The 15,426-nt window shown below is 43.3% G+C and overlaps 1 protein-coding gene across 2 annotated transcripts; it reads left to right on the top strand.

Annotated features, from left to right (window-relative positions):
* Positions 1-5,057: 5,057 nt before the first annotated feature.
* On the top strand, positions 5,058-7,813 carry C11H7orf25 (chromosome 11 C7orf25 homolog). 2 transcript variants are annotated; one of them, XM_078342258.1, is made up of 3 exons: positions 5,058-5,207; positions 5,579-5,584; positions 6,168-7,813. In XM_078342258.1, the coding sequence occupies exon 3, from the start codon at positions 6,189-6,191 to the stop codon at positions 7,449-7,451; it is 1,263 nt and encodes a 420-aa protein (XP_078198384.1). In that variant the 5' UTR covers positions 5,058-5,207; positions 5,579-5,584; positions 6,168-6,188; the 3' UTR covers positions 7,452-7,813. The 2 variants fall into 2 exon arrangements, with proteins under 2 accessions (XP_078198384.1, XP_002751403.1); XM_002751357.7 differs by lacking the exon at positions 5,579-5,584 and having other exon boundaries at positions 5,058-5,214.
* The last annotated feature ends 7,613 nt before the right edge of the window (positions 7,814-15,426 follow it).

Genomic DNA, 15,426 nt, shown 5'->3' with positions numbered 1-15,426 from the left:
TTATAGGAAATCAAAGATGGTAACTCTGGCTTCCTGTTTCAAGATGTTTATCTTGGCCTCATCTAATAATCTCTCTTGTAGGCTCTTGATATATTTTGACTTTAGCACAGTAGAAAGGACGTAGTAGCAAAAAGGAATCACCTTTGAAGTCAAGTCTCAACTCTCCCACTTACTGGCTGAGTGACGGTGGAGGCAATCTCAGCGTTGGTTTGCTTTTTTTGAGACAGTCTTGCTGTGTCACCCAGATGGGAGTGCAGTGGTGTGATCTTCACTGCAGCCTCATCCACCCTGGCTTAGGTGATCCATCCGTTTACCTCAGCCCCCCGAGTAGCTGGAACTACAGGTTTGTACCACTGCGTCTGGCTAATATTTGTATTTTTAAGTAGACATGGGGTTTCACCATGTTGCCCAGGCTGGTCTCCAGCTCCTAGGCTCAAGAGATTTACCTGCCTTGGCCTCTAAAAGTACTGGGATTACAGGCATGAACTTCTGTGTCCAACCTTATCTCAGGGTTTTCTAAGGACTGAATTTGATAACAAGTTAAAAGCCTGGCATGGTTAATAGTTAAGTACTTGTTTAGCTGCCGTTAAGTTTGTGTAGTCTCTCTGTAATGTCCAGTATCAAAAAACCAAAGGAATGTCAAAATTCTACAAAGGAGGGAAAATTAAAGGCATATAGTATTTAAGATGTAAGGAAAACTCATGTAGGTTTTTATTGTGTGCCAGCAGAATTAGTCCTAAAGAATAAAGAGAGGAAAAATCAGCTGAATCAGATTTGATCCAGGTTCTGTTTTCTGCCTCTTGCCCTCATTAAATGCAAAGCCCAGTTCCAGTTGAGGCTGCCTACAACACTTCTCCCTTTGTTCTGTTTATTTTTTCCATAGGCCTTAAAATTAAATTGTTCCTTTTTGTTCTAGTTCTTGGGAAAGAGTTCTTTGATGTAGCAACCCACTGCATCCCTGAACATTGCAAAACTCTTGAACGATTTCCAGCCTGTAGATTTTGGCTTAAGTGTCATAATGTTCCTAATGTTCATAGCCTCTCCCTTCTTTTGGTTCATGTTGTATCTTTTCGTTTTTGTGGTTTTCACCCTTTAAACATTTAAACTCCATTTGTTCCACTTCTTCCCAGTTCCTTACTGAACCGTGAATTTAAATTTGCAAAGCAATTATTAGCAGTGAAACATGGAGATGTTGAAAATTCACATACACGGGGATAGGAGGCAGTCGAAAGGGGGAATAAAGAAGACTCATACAGAGCTCTATAATTATCGAGTGCTGATACACTCAAGCATCCCTGTGGGGGAGGAAAAGAAGCAACCCAACCTTGAGATAATTACCTTGCACAGCCTCTCAGGCATCAAGTAGGTGATAAGGGAACATTGAAAGGTTTTTATTGCTCAATTTTTTTTCATAGAATGAAACTGTCAACTCTTGGTACTTACCTCACCTTTTTTTTTTTTTTTTTTTTTTTTTTGAGATGGAGTTTAGCTCTTATTACCCAGGCTGGAGTGCAATGGCGCGATCTTGGCTCACCGCAACCTCCGCCACCTGGGTTCCGGCAATTCTCCTGCCTCAGCCTCCCGAGTAGCTGGGATAACAGGCATGCGCCACCATGCCCAGCTAATCTTTTTTTGTATTTTTAGTAGAGACGGAGTTTCACCATGTTGACCAGGATGGTCTCGATCTCTTAACCTTGTGATCCACCTGCCTCGGCCTCCCAAAGTGCTGGGATTACAGGCGTGAGCCACCGCGCCCGGCATTACCTCACCTTTTTATCAGGAGACTCATCACCCATGTAGGCAAGCTCTCTGAGCGCCCCCTCCATTGCAAAGAAGAGCAAGTTGATGTTCAGTGAATTGCCCTAGAGCATAGGAGTTGAGAGTTCCCTTGGATTCGAATCCTAATTTCCTGAAAACTAGTCCTGGTGGTTCTGTATGAAAGTCACATTGCCTCAGTTCCTTCAATTTAGAGCTCTTCCCTCCAACCTGTTCTCAGAGAACTTACAGACCTGGCAATATCTGCTGCCAATTAATTGATAACTTAAGCAAGAGCATATTTAAAAAGTTAAGTAACACGTGAGTTCTCCCTGAAAGCCGTCACTTTTGACTTTTTTAGGTATTTCATCAGGTACTTTCCTCCATATTTCAGAATAGAATTATATGCCTTTTTCTTGGATTTCTGGAGTTGAGCTGCCAAACTTTAAATTGTGCAAGATGAGAATTTAGAATCATATCACACTGACTTCCCTCTCCTTTCCTCGATTAAATCATGTTGAGGGTTTTTCTTATGACGGTATACTACTATTACATTCCTAAACAGCATTCCTGGGGGATGATACGGCCTTTTTTAATTTTTGATACACTCTTGCTCTGTCGCCCAGGCTAGAGTGAGGTGTGAGGTGGCACAAATCAGTTCACTGTAGCCTTGAGCTCCTGGGCCTAAATGATCCTCCCAGCCTGGTCATTGCAGTAGGTGGGGGTACAGATGTCAGCTACCATGCCCAGCTAATTATATTTTTTGTGGAGATGGATCTTACGACATTGCCCAGGCTGGTTTTGAACTTGTGATCAAGCAATCCTTCCAACCTGGCCTCAAAGTGTTGCGTAATCCCAACACTTGTAATCAGATGAGCCATGGCGGCACCCCGCCCACTTTTTTGGTTACTTTGTTTTCGGAGAAAACACCCTCTGCATACTGGTTTTGTTTTGTTTGTTTGTTTTGTTTTGTTTTTTGAGACGGAGTTTCACTCTTGTGACCCAGGCTGCAGTGCAATGGCGCGATCTCGGCTCACCACAACCTCCGCCTCCTGGGTTCAGGCAATTCTCCTGCCTCAGCCTCCTGAGTAGCTGGGATTACAGGCACGCGCCACCATGCCCAGCTAATTTTTTGTATTTTTAGTAGAGACGGGGTTTCACCATGTTGACCAGGATGGTCTTAATCTCTTGACCTCGTGATCCACCCGCCTCGGCCTCCCAAATTGCTGGGATTACAGGAGTGAGCCACCGCGCCCGGAGCTTACTGTTTACCTCATAAATAAGATATTAGGCAGTCTGTAACAGCTCTCTCCCCCACACCTCAGAGAAGTTTCTCTTAGAACCCTCTGACTTCCTGTTCCAATCCAGGCTAGATGCTTGTTTGAAACTATTATTCTCCTTGCTTTCTCTCTGAATTGGCTGGGTTAAAAATTCTAAGTTAGAAATAAATTTATCTCCACGTTTTGAAAGCATTACTCCCTTCTAAATTCCAGTGTTGCTGATGGGAAGCCTAATACTATTGTGTATGTGATGCCAAATCCTCTGTAAGTTTTCCCTTCTGCAGCTCTTAGTTTTTCTCTTATCTGCTGTGTTCTGAAACTTTACAACCACGTTCCTTTGTGTGAGTTTCTTACTAGTCATTGTGGTGAGCACTCAGTAGGCCCTTGTGCTGTGAAAAACAACCTTTCTGTTTGGTAAATTTTCTAGTATTAACTTTTCGAAAATTTTTCTCTTCGTTTTCTTTGTTTTTGTTTCTAAACTCCTGCTAATTGGATATTGAATCCTTTTGTTTTTGCTCATTTTTCATCTATTTCTACTTTCTAAATTTTTCCAACTCTTACATTGATGTTTTAAAATTTGGGATATCATTTTTACTATAGAAGAACCGCTTCCTGTGCTCTGCTGTCTCTCCTTAAAAAAAAGAAACCCTTTTGTTTCGTAGCTGAAATATCTTTTATTAGAAGATGTTAGTTATAGAATACTTTTTGAGACCATTTTGTTCCGTTTTCCATTTCCTTCAAATTCCAAACAAAAATGTTGGAAAATGCTGTTTGTGAGGCTCACACCAGGGGGATGTAGAATGTTGGTATCTCCAAGACATTTCTCTAGGGTCTCTCATCTACTCATTTCTTCAGAGAAAAATAGGGTTTTGGGGAGAGAGTGGTAGGGAGGAGTAGAGGGGTGCTTTCATTATGGGAGGGGCAGAGAAGTGGATACTGGCATTGCGCTATTCAGTAGGGAAACTTCATGATGGCACCTCTCATACTTGTCAGGCTTTGTGTCTGGAATCCCTCTGATGCCCTGTCTTCAGCTTCTTAAACTAGTCTTCGGCCCGAACAATTTACATTTTCAATCCTGCCTCCCCGTCTTTCTACCTACAAGGTATCTGAAGCCTTCTGGGGCCCTGCTTTGTGAATCACTGGCTAAATATCCCCTTCTACAGGCAGTTTCCTCAGCTCTCCTGACACCTCCATCTGCAGAGAGGGTGTCAGGAGGTAACCTCTCTGTGCCTCACTTATCTGTAAAATATATACCTAATATCCACATTTTAGGTAGTTTAGAGGATTGAATAATGTGTCAAACACTTAGAACAATGTCTGCCACGTTCTAAGGACTGAATAAGTTATTGCTCTTGTCCTCCAAAAATGTTGGTAGAACCTGTCTGCAGCCATCTCGTTCTTTCCGTCTTTGTGGGTTTATTTCCTTTGTCATTGCTTTACTGTTATTTAAGATTTGGAGAAGGAGCAGAATACACAGGATTAATTACAACTGGAAGTCCTCTTTAAGATTTTAAATTAGCTTTACTTTATTATAGCCCTAATCTTTCTGGGTGACTTTGGACACTCTACTAGGCTAACATGAATATCCCAGCTCCTAGGAAGCTATGCAGCATTTCTCCTCTTCAGAAAGACAGCACACGTTGTGTGGAGGGTCCAGGACAATGCGGTGGAAGTGCTTTGGTTCGGAGGCAGAAGTCCCAGCGGCAGTACTTCTCAGCTGTCAACAATGACAAGCTTCTCCAGTGTGTTTCTTCTGCTAAAATGAGCCCCCAAAATGCCTAGGACCCGTTTGCGATCCAGTGGCCGATGCCCCCAGTGAGAGTGAGAACCCAGCCTGCGAGTTAGGTCCCAGCTTTTTCCTGGAGCCAGGTGGGTGCGCACTTCCAGGCCCACCCGACGGCGCAAGCGGGAGAAGTCAGTTGCCCTCAACAAACATGGACGTCGCGCCAGCGTCAACCCCGCTCTGGAGGCCGCGCTGCCGCTTGGGAATCTAAGGTTTGGCGTCACTCGGCCCGGAACCACGTGACGCAAGAGGCGCCCGAGACGGCGGGGCTCGCGCGGGTGGAGCCGCCTCGGCGTTCGAGCCGGGTGGGGGCTGCCCGGTTGAGGTTTCCCGGCGGGTCCTGGCCTTTGCGTGCACGCGCTTGCGTGCTCGCGCTCGCGGTTCTGGGCGCTGCCGGTGAGGAGCCGGGGAGCTACGCGGGGAGGCTGGGAGCGGGGCGCCCCTTGTGTGGCTAGAGGGGGTTGGGCCGGGCCGGGCCGGCGGGAAGGGGGTCGGCCGCTCGCTCTCAGCGCCTCGCCCCTGAGTCGCGGCGCTGGCCGTGGGGGCTTTTCGCCCGGCCCCTCCTGGCAGGGCCCGGCTGTGCAGATAGCCTGCCAGGGCCTAGGGCGCGCAGCCCACCGGGAAGGCCCCGCCGGCCTCTGGCCCGCCCACCCGGCGACCGGCGCTGTGGGCGCCTGCACGGCCGCCGCGGGGTGCAGCTTGGAGTTTAGTTTCATCTTCGGGCTTTTCATTCAGAGTCGGAGTGGGAGGGAGACGCAAGTTGGTGGTCTTCTTCGGTCTTTTAAAATAGTCTGGGTTGACGTCAAATGCAAAAGTGAGGCAGTTTTTTTCCTGGGGGAAACCATGAGGCACCCGGTTAAAGCAGCCCAGCCCGGGAAGGAGTAAGATGAGGGAGCTGAAGTGCTCAGTTTAGGACAGACACTTGGTTTGGACAGTTTGTGTGCATTTTTGTGTTCAGCATTTTTACCTTGACTTTCCAAGCCTTGTATTAAAATTTCTCAGCAGTTAGGCCGCTGATAGACATAAGGGAATTATTTCTGTAGCAGATTGCCCAAATCTTGCATTTTATCCTAACCTAGGACATACCGTGTCCCCATGGCTTTCAAGCTGAAGAAATGAAGGTCTAAAATGTGTCAGACATACCTGAAGAAGAGTTCAAAAGTGTAGCTGCCATCCTTTCCGTAGCTATCAGAGGTGAGAGTCACACCAAAATGAGACATACACAAGCCCAGATTCTAGACTCAGCCTCCATAAGCTGTCTTGCTAGATTGAAGTTTTTAATCATCAGTGAAGAATTGATGGTCATACATTTAGGAGACTACTCAAATTTGCCTTGTTTCTTTCCCTAGGAAAGGAATAATGCTGACAGCATGTCTGCACATTCCATGCTCTGTGAACGAATCGCCATAGCCAAGGAACTGATCAAGAGAGCAGAATCACTTTCTAGATCAAGAAAAGGTGGCATAGAAGGTGGTGCAAAGCTGTGCAGCAAATTGAAGGCAGAATTAAAATTCTTACAGAAAGTAGAAGCTGGGAAAGTAGCTATTAAAGAATCTCATTTACAGAGCACCAACCTAACACACCTGAGAGCCATTGTGGAATCAGCAGAAAACCTCGAAGAAGTTGTTAGTGTTCTTCACGTCTTTGGTTACACGGATACCTTGGGAGAAAAGCAGACCCTTGTGGTAGATGTAGTTGCAAATGGTGGTCATACTTGGGTGAAAGCCATTGGCCGGAAGGCTGAAGCTCTTCATAACATCTGGCTGGGCAGGGGCCAGTATGGTGACAAAAGCATCATTGAGCAGGCGGAAGACTTCCTCCAGGCCAGTCACCAGCAGCCCGTGCAATATAGCAACCCTCACATCATCTTTGCGTTTTACAACAGTGTCTCCAGTCCCATGGCAGAGAAGCTGAAAGAAATGGGCATATCTGTGAGAGGAGACATAGTAGCAGTCAACTCTCTGTTAGATCACCCTGAAGAGCTCCAACCTAGCGAGAGTGAATCAGATGATGAGGGCCCTGAACTTTTGCAGGTGACCAGAGTAGACCGAAAAAATATCCTGGCAAGTGTTGCATTTCCAACAGAAATTAAGGTCGATGTGTGCAGAAGAGTAAATCTGGACATTACTACTTTAATCACATATGTATCTGCCCTCAGCTATGGAGGCTGCCACTTTATTTTCAAAGAAAAAGTGCTGACAGAACAAGCAGAGCAAGAGAGGAAAGAGCAGGTTCTACCTCAGCTGGAGGCCTTTATGAAGGACAAGGAGTTGTTTGCTTGTGAATCTGCTGTCAAGGACTTTCAGTCTATTTTAGATACCTTAGGAGGACCTGGGGAGAGAGAGAGGGCCACTATGTTAATTAAGCGAATTAATGTAGTACCAGACCAGCCTTCTGAGCGTGCCTTGAGACTAGTGGCCAGTTCAAAAATTAATAGCCGCTCATTAACAATTTTTGGGACAGGAGACACCCTAAAAGCCATCACAATGACTGCTAATAGTGGTTTTGTCAGAGCTGCGAACAACCAGGGTGTTAAATTTAGTGTGTTTATCCATCAGCCCAGGGCACTTACTGAGAGTAAAGAGGCCCTAGCCACCCCCTTACCAGACTACACAACTGACAGTGAACACTAAAGATGCCCTTTAAATGTTATTGTGGAAGTAAGTTATTTACACCAAAGGCTGGCTCTTCCCATCTAAACGGGGGAAAAAGGGTCTATAGTAAAAGTAAAACTTAGAACTCTTAAACCAGTAGAGTTTCTTTGTGTCTCATCTAAAGTCTGTAACTCCCCAAAGTAGAAAAAGCACAAGAGACAAGCTTATCTATCAAACTGTCTACATTAGTGCAAGTAAGAACAGAAATACGTCTATATAAAGCTTTCAGCTGTATTGTAATAACTTTGATTCGGTAGGGCTACGACTCCCCTACTGGTAACCACATTTCATGGAATATGGCTACACTGCATCTTGCATTAAATATCTGGAGAAAACTAAAAGTCTGCTTTTCATTGTATTGCTTTATATGGTTTAGGCTGGGCGATAGTCGTTTATAATTAATTTTAGATTCTAAAGTTAACCATTAATGAAGAACTTGATTGCTGTATGTCAGGTGCAGTCTGATAGGTGTATTTACAAAAAGTGAATTATGGTTATCTGTGCTGGGAACCCATTGGTATACTTTTGTGAAAAGAAAGCCAGCAATCTTAGTACTATAAAATAGAACACTTAAGGTAAAATACTAATTTGAATGAATTGAAAGGAACTGTAAAAGATTTTAAATATTCAAATTTTATTTTTAAATACAAAGAGCCCCCATATTGCAAGTATTAGAACAATGAATACTATCTTTCATGTTTCATTTGCAAGTGGCAAGTGACAACTGCATTACCTCACTTTCATGAGAGAGTGACAGGATATTCCATGCCAATTGCGTGACACAAGTTGTGGTTAAAAATACACTTTAATGGCTACATTGCACTAGATACTTTATCAGTTTGCAATAAAGCAAAACTAGCAAAGTTGATAGGTATTCACCACACTTAAAAGTTTGGAATTTGAGTCTCGGAGCTTAAATATTTATGCTTAGTGTAGGAGCTGGTTTAATACTGGCTGTTTGTAGCCACAGCCTGATCTACCAGGCCAAATGCCCTATTTGTGTGAAGAGACTCAGTTTACAACCACAGTGTTTGTTGAGGGGTGGAATTTGGTTATTGGCATTCATGAACAGCCTGAAATGAATGCAGATGAAGTGTATGGGGGCAGTTCTCGGGAGAGATTGTTTTACTAAGTCAGAATACATTTCCTACCAGAAAGGCTGTCATTTGCTTCCAATTTAGTGTAGAGTGGTATATTGTCTAGTGTTAGAAATTGAATTTAAGCTTTTTGAACACTTATTAAGGTCATGTAGTGCTTCATAGAACTATTAAGTACCAAGCATTCTAATAGTTTGGTATGAAAAGATGAATATTTGCTCTAAGGAATTCTCAAGTCTAAAATGGAAGTAAACAACTGAAGTGCAATTAAATTTACTAAATTCTCTAGGTTATGTTGCAAATGCTATGGGGACAGAGTAAAGGAGTACTTGCTATGGGGTCAGGAAGTCAGAGAGGAAGTGACCTTTGAGGGCTTGGGGTGTGAAATTTCACAAGATGTGTGAGAAAGGGTACTCAAAAGTACATGGGGGAGTGGGACTGGAAAAGTACACAACTGTGAATATGAGGACCTGTTCAGGAGCCAGGCTCAAGTGGACAGTTTATAAAATAAGATGGAGCTAGAAAAATAGTCGTTCTCTAAAGAGTTTGGCATTAGAGAGCAATTGGTAACTTTTAAGAAAGGGTGGTTTATGATCAGGTGTCTTAAGGAAAACTCAAAAGTCTGTAGTGTGGAGAAGGAAGAAAAGCTCGGACTATGATGACCTTAGCTAGATCAGGAATGATGGTCTGTAGAGTCATAGATACATGTTGGATTTGTTTGAGGCAAAATTGACATGAATGTACTCATTCATTAATAAGCATTGAGGGACAGCCATGTGCCAGACACAGTACAACAGGAATGACATATAAAAGACTTGTTTTTAAGGAGTAGCAGGAACGGGGTAGATTTCTATCCCTGCTCTCTATGAATCAGTCAGTACTAAGAACTTGGGATGTTTGCCACCTAGAAAGTGGACAGGCCACAGCACTCTTTGAGGAAACTGCTATGTGAAGTGGCCACAGATGTGGCTCTGCCAAAGACCATGATGTTCTTCCTAGCATTCTAGTGATTACAATTCCTAACAATGTAATAAATAATGCAAGGAATGGATATGTGCCAATAGGAGGGCACTGCATCCTGGAATGTAAGAAATGGCATCTTCCCTAGAAACCACACACATGACCTACACCCAAGGTCTGTTCCTACTGGCCAGAACATTCCTTTCATAAAGGTAAAAAATGAAACAATAAAGGCTGGACGCGTTGGCTCATGCCTGTAATCCCAGCACTTTGGGAGGCCGAGGCAGGCAGATCACCTGAGGTCAGGAGTTCAATACCAGCCTGGTCAATGTGGTGAAACCCCATCCCTACTAAAAATACAAAAATTAGCCAGGCATGGTGGCAGGTGCCTATAATCCCAGCTACTCAGGAGGCTGAGGCAGGAGAAAGAATCGCTTGAAGTAGAGGCTGCAGTAAGCCGAGAGCAAGCCATCATCTCAAGAAAAAAAAAAAAAAGACAATAAAAACAATGAGGGAAGTTATAAAAGGAAGGTTAAATTAAATATCACTTAACTGGCAAGTCAAAGGAATCATAGCTATAAAACAAACGAATGTCCAGATAGTTCTGAAGAGTGCAGATATGTAATAAACTCATTATGCCAGGGAATTGGAAGTGGTCGAGGAAAGTAAAAGCAAGCTAAAAATCCTCATCTTACTTACAGTCAACAGACACAGGGAACATAAGTGATAGTATTAATTAAACCAATCTGAATAGCTGAATAAATTCCAAATGAAGGGTGAGGAGGCAGAATAAATGTAGTCCATGTAGAAAAAGACAAGTCAGGCTGGGCACTGTGGCTCACACCTGTAATCTCAGCATTTTGGGAGCCTGAGACAGAGTGGATCCCTTGAGCACAGGACTTTGATACCAGCCTGGGCAACATGGCGAAACCCCAGTTCTACAAAAAAAAACTGCAAAAATTAGCCAGGTGTGGTGGTGTGCTCTTTCATTCCCAGGTACCAGGGAGGCTGAGGTGAGAGGTTCACCTGAGCCCGGGAGGTGGAGGCTGCAGTGAACTGTGATTGTACCACTGCACTCCAGCCTGGGCATCAGAGTGAAACCCCGTCTCAAAAAAAAAAAGATAAGTCAAAAGAATTGTGAATAGACATAAAAACCAGACAGCATAAAATAAGAGTGCTAGCTGCAAGCCCAAGAACAATATAAAATAGCTTTAGAGGGAAATATATAGATAATTGTGAAATACTGGGAAATCTCATTGGAACAGATGACTGTCTTAGAAAATGTAAATTAGAATTGAAGAATAGAAAGCCTAAATAAGCAATAACCATTTAAAAAATTGTTAAAGTAGTTAAATAAGTTCTCCAAAATATGTGCAGGTCCAGTTGACTTTATTAGGCAAGTTTTTTCTTACTTTTAAATACCTAATAATCCTTGTGCTCTAAAAGGTAATATGGAGCACAGCCCCATAAGTGGGGTTAAAATATGTAACGTGGTAAGATGCGGTGTTCCACTTACTCCTCATCCCTTGCTCCAGGAGGAGAACTTTGGCCTGCTCTCCTGCTTGAGAACAGGGCCTGGGTGCAGGACTGACACCTGTGGGGTGTTTCTTGACTTATGTAATAATAGGCTGACTGTCTCAGGTCATCACTGTATTGGAAATGTTTTCAAACTCATTTTACAGAAGATGAGTATAACTCTGATACTAAAACCTGACAAGATTGCATAAAAAAGAAACCGGAGCAAAATTTCAGTTTAAAAAGATACATAAACATCCTAGAAAAAATGGTCTTGCAGATAAAATGGATTCAGGCAAAGAACACTTCACCCTGTGGGAATCTTGTTTTTTTGTTTTTTGAGATGGAGTTTCACTCTTGTTGGGCAAGCTGGAGTGCAGCGGCGCAATCCTGGCTCACGGCAACCTCCACTCACGGGTTCAAGGGATTCTCCTGCTTCGGTCTCCTAAGTAGCCGGGATTGCAGGCACACACCACCATGGCCAGCTAATTTTGTATTTTTAGTAGAGACAGGACTTCGCCACATTGGCCAGGCCAGTCTTGAACTCCTGACTTCTGGTGATCTCCCTGCCTTGGCCTCCCAAAGTGCTGTGATTACAGGCATGAGCCATCGCGCCCAGCCTGGGAATCTTGTTCCCAAGAGGAAAAAAGGCAAGGATGAGTTCCCAACTTTAATAGTAGGGACGTGGGGATTAACCTTTATGCTGGGATAGAATCAGAGGCATAAGGCCTGCTTGAGGTAAAGAGGTAACTCCAAGACCTCCCTTGCATGACTCAGAACCTTATGGTTGTAGTGTCCATGAAAGAGGATCTTGTAAACATTGCCTAGGGACACAGCAAGGATTTGACTCTAGTGGTTCTCAGTGGGGGAGGGGGAAAAGTCTGAAATAAATCAAAGCCCAGCTTGTGCCCCACAGAGTTCAAATCTTTTAATAGTGTCACGGGGGAAATGTAGAGATGTGTACTTAGTATAAACATTGGCTGCTGGCAAGTACTCTCCTGCAGACACCTGAGAGCAACATGTGCAACCTCATTCTGGACTTAGGGATTTTTCAGTTTCTCAGCTACACAGATTTCCATAGAAAAGCTGAGCTTTGATTGGATGCACTTAGAGTGAGAAATTGTCAAAACGTAGAAGGAAACCTTTTACCACCAGTCAATCAGCAATACATAAAGAGCATTAGTTCAAGAATTTAAGATTATAACAAAATACGTAAAATCGAATACATATTATAGAATATATAACATGCAATAGCAAAATATAATATAAGGTAAGTTTGGGGGTCTTCGAAGTGTTCCTTATTTATCCTTTGTATAAAAAAAAAGAAGTAGAAATTCAAAGTGGCAGAGGGAGGCTGAAAATACCACCTGCAACCAAACATTGCACACACGGCGGAGGTGGAGGATGTGGTTTGTATGCGCAGCACGAATGCGTCCTAATAATGAAGCCCAGAATCAGGCAGGCGTTAACTACCTGCTTGCAGGTAGTTCTGGGGCATGTGGCAGGGAAAGCTTGTCCCAAGAGGGCTGCAGAGAACACCTCACTCTGTGGCAAACTTGTTCACAAGAGGAAAAAGCACAGTGATGAGCCAAGAAAAGCCTCTGGTCATTCCTCTCAAACTTGCAATCAAATACGTTTCTCTATATTCCCAGGAGAGAAGGGCTAGGCGTATGCTGGGGGATATAACCGCACTTCCCTACCATCATGCAGATCTGAAGGCAGAAAAAAGGCATTTCCCTCTTCACCTAAATAGCAAATGATCAAAGGGGATAACAGAAGGTATAGAAACTATAAGGGGCTGGGCAGGGTGACACCTGTAATCTTGAACTCCTGACCTCAGGCGATCCGCCCCCCTCAGCCTCCAAAGTGCTTGGATTACAGGCGTGAGCCACTCTGTCCGGCCGAGGTCAGAGTTTGAGACCAGCCTGGCCAAAATGATGAAACCCCATCTCTACTAAAACTACAAAAATTAGCTAGGCATGGTGGCATGTGCCTGGAATCCCAGCTAGTAGGAAGGCTGAGGCAGGAGAATCGCTTGAACCCGGGAGTTGGAGGTTGTAGTGAGTTGAGATTGCGTTACGGCACTCCAGCTTGGGCGACGGAGCAAAAAGAAAAAGAAAAGAAAAAAAACCAAGAAAGTATGTATAAAAAAAGAGTACAAGCAAATAAAATTTCAGGAAATAGAAAAACTCACTAAAATTAAAAATCTCAGAAATAAACCTTAAAATAGTAGGCAGATAAGCTAAAAAAAAATTCTGAAATGAATAGATCTTAGTAAATTTCCCAGGATTCAAAAAGAAATTAAACAATAAAAAAATATAAACAAGATGCTGAAACATGGAGAAAAGATGAGTCCATTCCATCAAAGGTTCTGGCAGAGAACATCAGCATAATGCCTGGCTCCCGGTTCTCACTGCCTTTGCCTACCTGTGCCATAGAGGCTGGAGACTAACACCCTCATGCTCCCAATGTTGCATTTAGCTAGGGCGGCCAGATTCCTTGCCTCCGAGACTCGAGTGGAAGTGCAGTAGTGCTGCCTTCTCCTTCCTCTGCAGGGTTGGATGTGGTTGATGGCTGTGCTTGCCTCCATGTTATGGTAATGAGAGAAAGATCAAGTGTAGGTGTAGGCTTTGGGGCTGACGTATGCTTCCTGCAGGAATTCTTGCTATGTGAGAAGATCAATCCCAATTTACTTAAGCCACTGTAATTGGCTTTTCCATTACTTGTAGTTGAAAATATGTCTAACTGTTATTAAAGTTTATGTGTTCCCAAAAGATGCAATAGACAGAATGGGGGAGATGGAACAAATTCAGTTTTCAAACATACAGAAAAAAATTAGAATACAAACACCAGTGTACCATTCGCTAAGGTTTAAACAGAGTGATTATTTTGCCGTATTTGGTTTATCTCGGTTTTTCTTTGCTGAAATTATTTTAAAATAAATTACAGACATTATGATATTTAACCTGAATATCCCTCAGTACTTGGCTCTAAAAAGAACCTTGTTCTATACAACCATGATTCCTTGAGTACATCTAACGAAATCAGTAATTCTGAGCATCATCTGGTGCCCAGTCTATATTCAGATGTCAGGGGAGTTGTCTGCCAGAATCCGGTGAAACACCAGATACTGCATTTGGGTTTAATGGTTCTTAATTCAGCTGCAATCTATAGTACTATCCAACCCCTTTATGACTTTGAGTTTTTTTAAGACGCCAGGACAGTTGTCTTACAGAATATCCTATATTCTTGATTTCTCTGGTTGTTTTCCAGTGGTCAATTTTATTTCCTATAAACTGAAAAGGAAATCTAATTCAATTCTGGTTAAACATTTCAGGCAAGAACACTTTGTAGTTGATACTGCGTTCCTCGTTTTCATTACATCTGGGGCCACATAATAACTGTTTTGTCCACCGTTCGTGATGTCAAGTGTCAAGTATCGTCCCTTGAATAAGGTGGTAACAGCCAGAACTCTCCATTGTGAAGTTACGTTTTTACCCTTGTGACAAGTCAACTGTGAAGTCATGCTTCGGCACCAGTGTGAATGTTCAGTTACCGACTGCCCTCTTGCCTAACATGATTATTACCCCAATCAAATATTTCCACTCAAGTGACAAAATGGTGATTTTCCCAGTTCTATCATTTCCTTTACACTTGTTAGTTATCTTTCTTTCATAAAGAAGCACTTTCCCTTAGGAACTGGGGTCATTTGGCTCCCCTTCTGGAATGGCAGTATGTATCCTTGATTTTTTTTTTTTTTTTTTTTGGTGATGGAGTTTGGCTCTTGTTACCCAGGCTGGAGTGCAATGGTGCGATCTCGGCTCACCGCATCCTCTGCCTCCTGGGTTCAGGCAATTCTCCTGCCTCAGCCTCCCGAGCAGCTGGGATTACAGGCATGCACCACCATGCCCAGCTAATTTTTTGTATTTTTAGTAGAGACGGGGTTTCACCATGTTGACCAGGATGGTCTCGATCTCTTGACCTCGTGATCCACCCGCCTTGGCCTCCCAAAGTGCTGGCATTACAGGCTTGAGCCACCGCGCCTGGCCTCCTTGATTCTTTCTCTCCAGTTAATGATTTCAGAGGGAGGGAGTCCTGTTATGCTCACCTCCAGTATCATCATGTGAACCTTTTAGGAGGAAGATTCTATCTTGTGAGTACTATATTGGACTCACGAATCATTATGTATTCAAATATGCCCAAATCAATTACTTTACTTTTTAAAATTAAACTTATTGTTTTGAGATAATTATAGATTCATGTGACAGAGAGAACCTATGTAACTTGTACCCAGTTTTCCCCATTGGGAACATCTTGAAAAACTGGTACAATATCTCAAGGATATTGACATTGATTATGTCAAGATGCCGAGTATTTCCATC

Source organism: Callithrix jacchus, chromosome 11 (assembly GCF_049354715.1).
Source record: "Callithrix jacchus isolate 240 chromosome 11, calJac240_pri, whole genome shotgun sequence".
Taxonomy (NCBI): Eukaryota; Metazoa; Chordata; class Mammalia; order Primates; family Cebidae; genus Callithrix; species Callithrix jacchus.
This window is presented reverse-complemented; position numbering and strand designations above follow the sequence as displayed.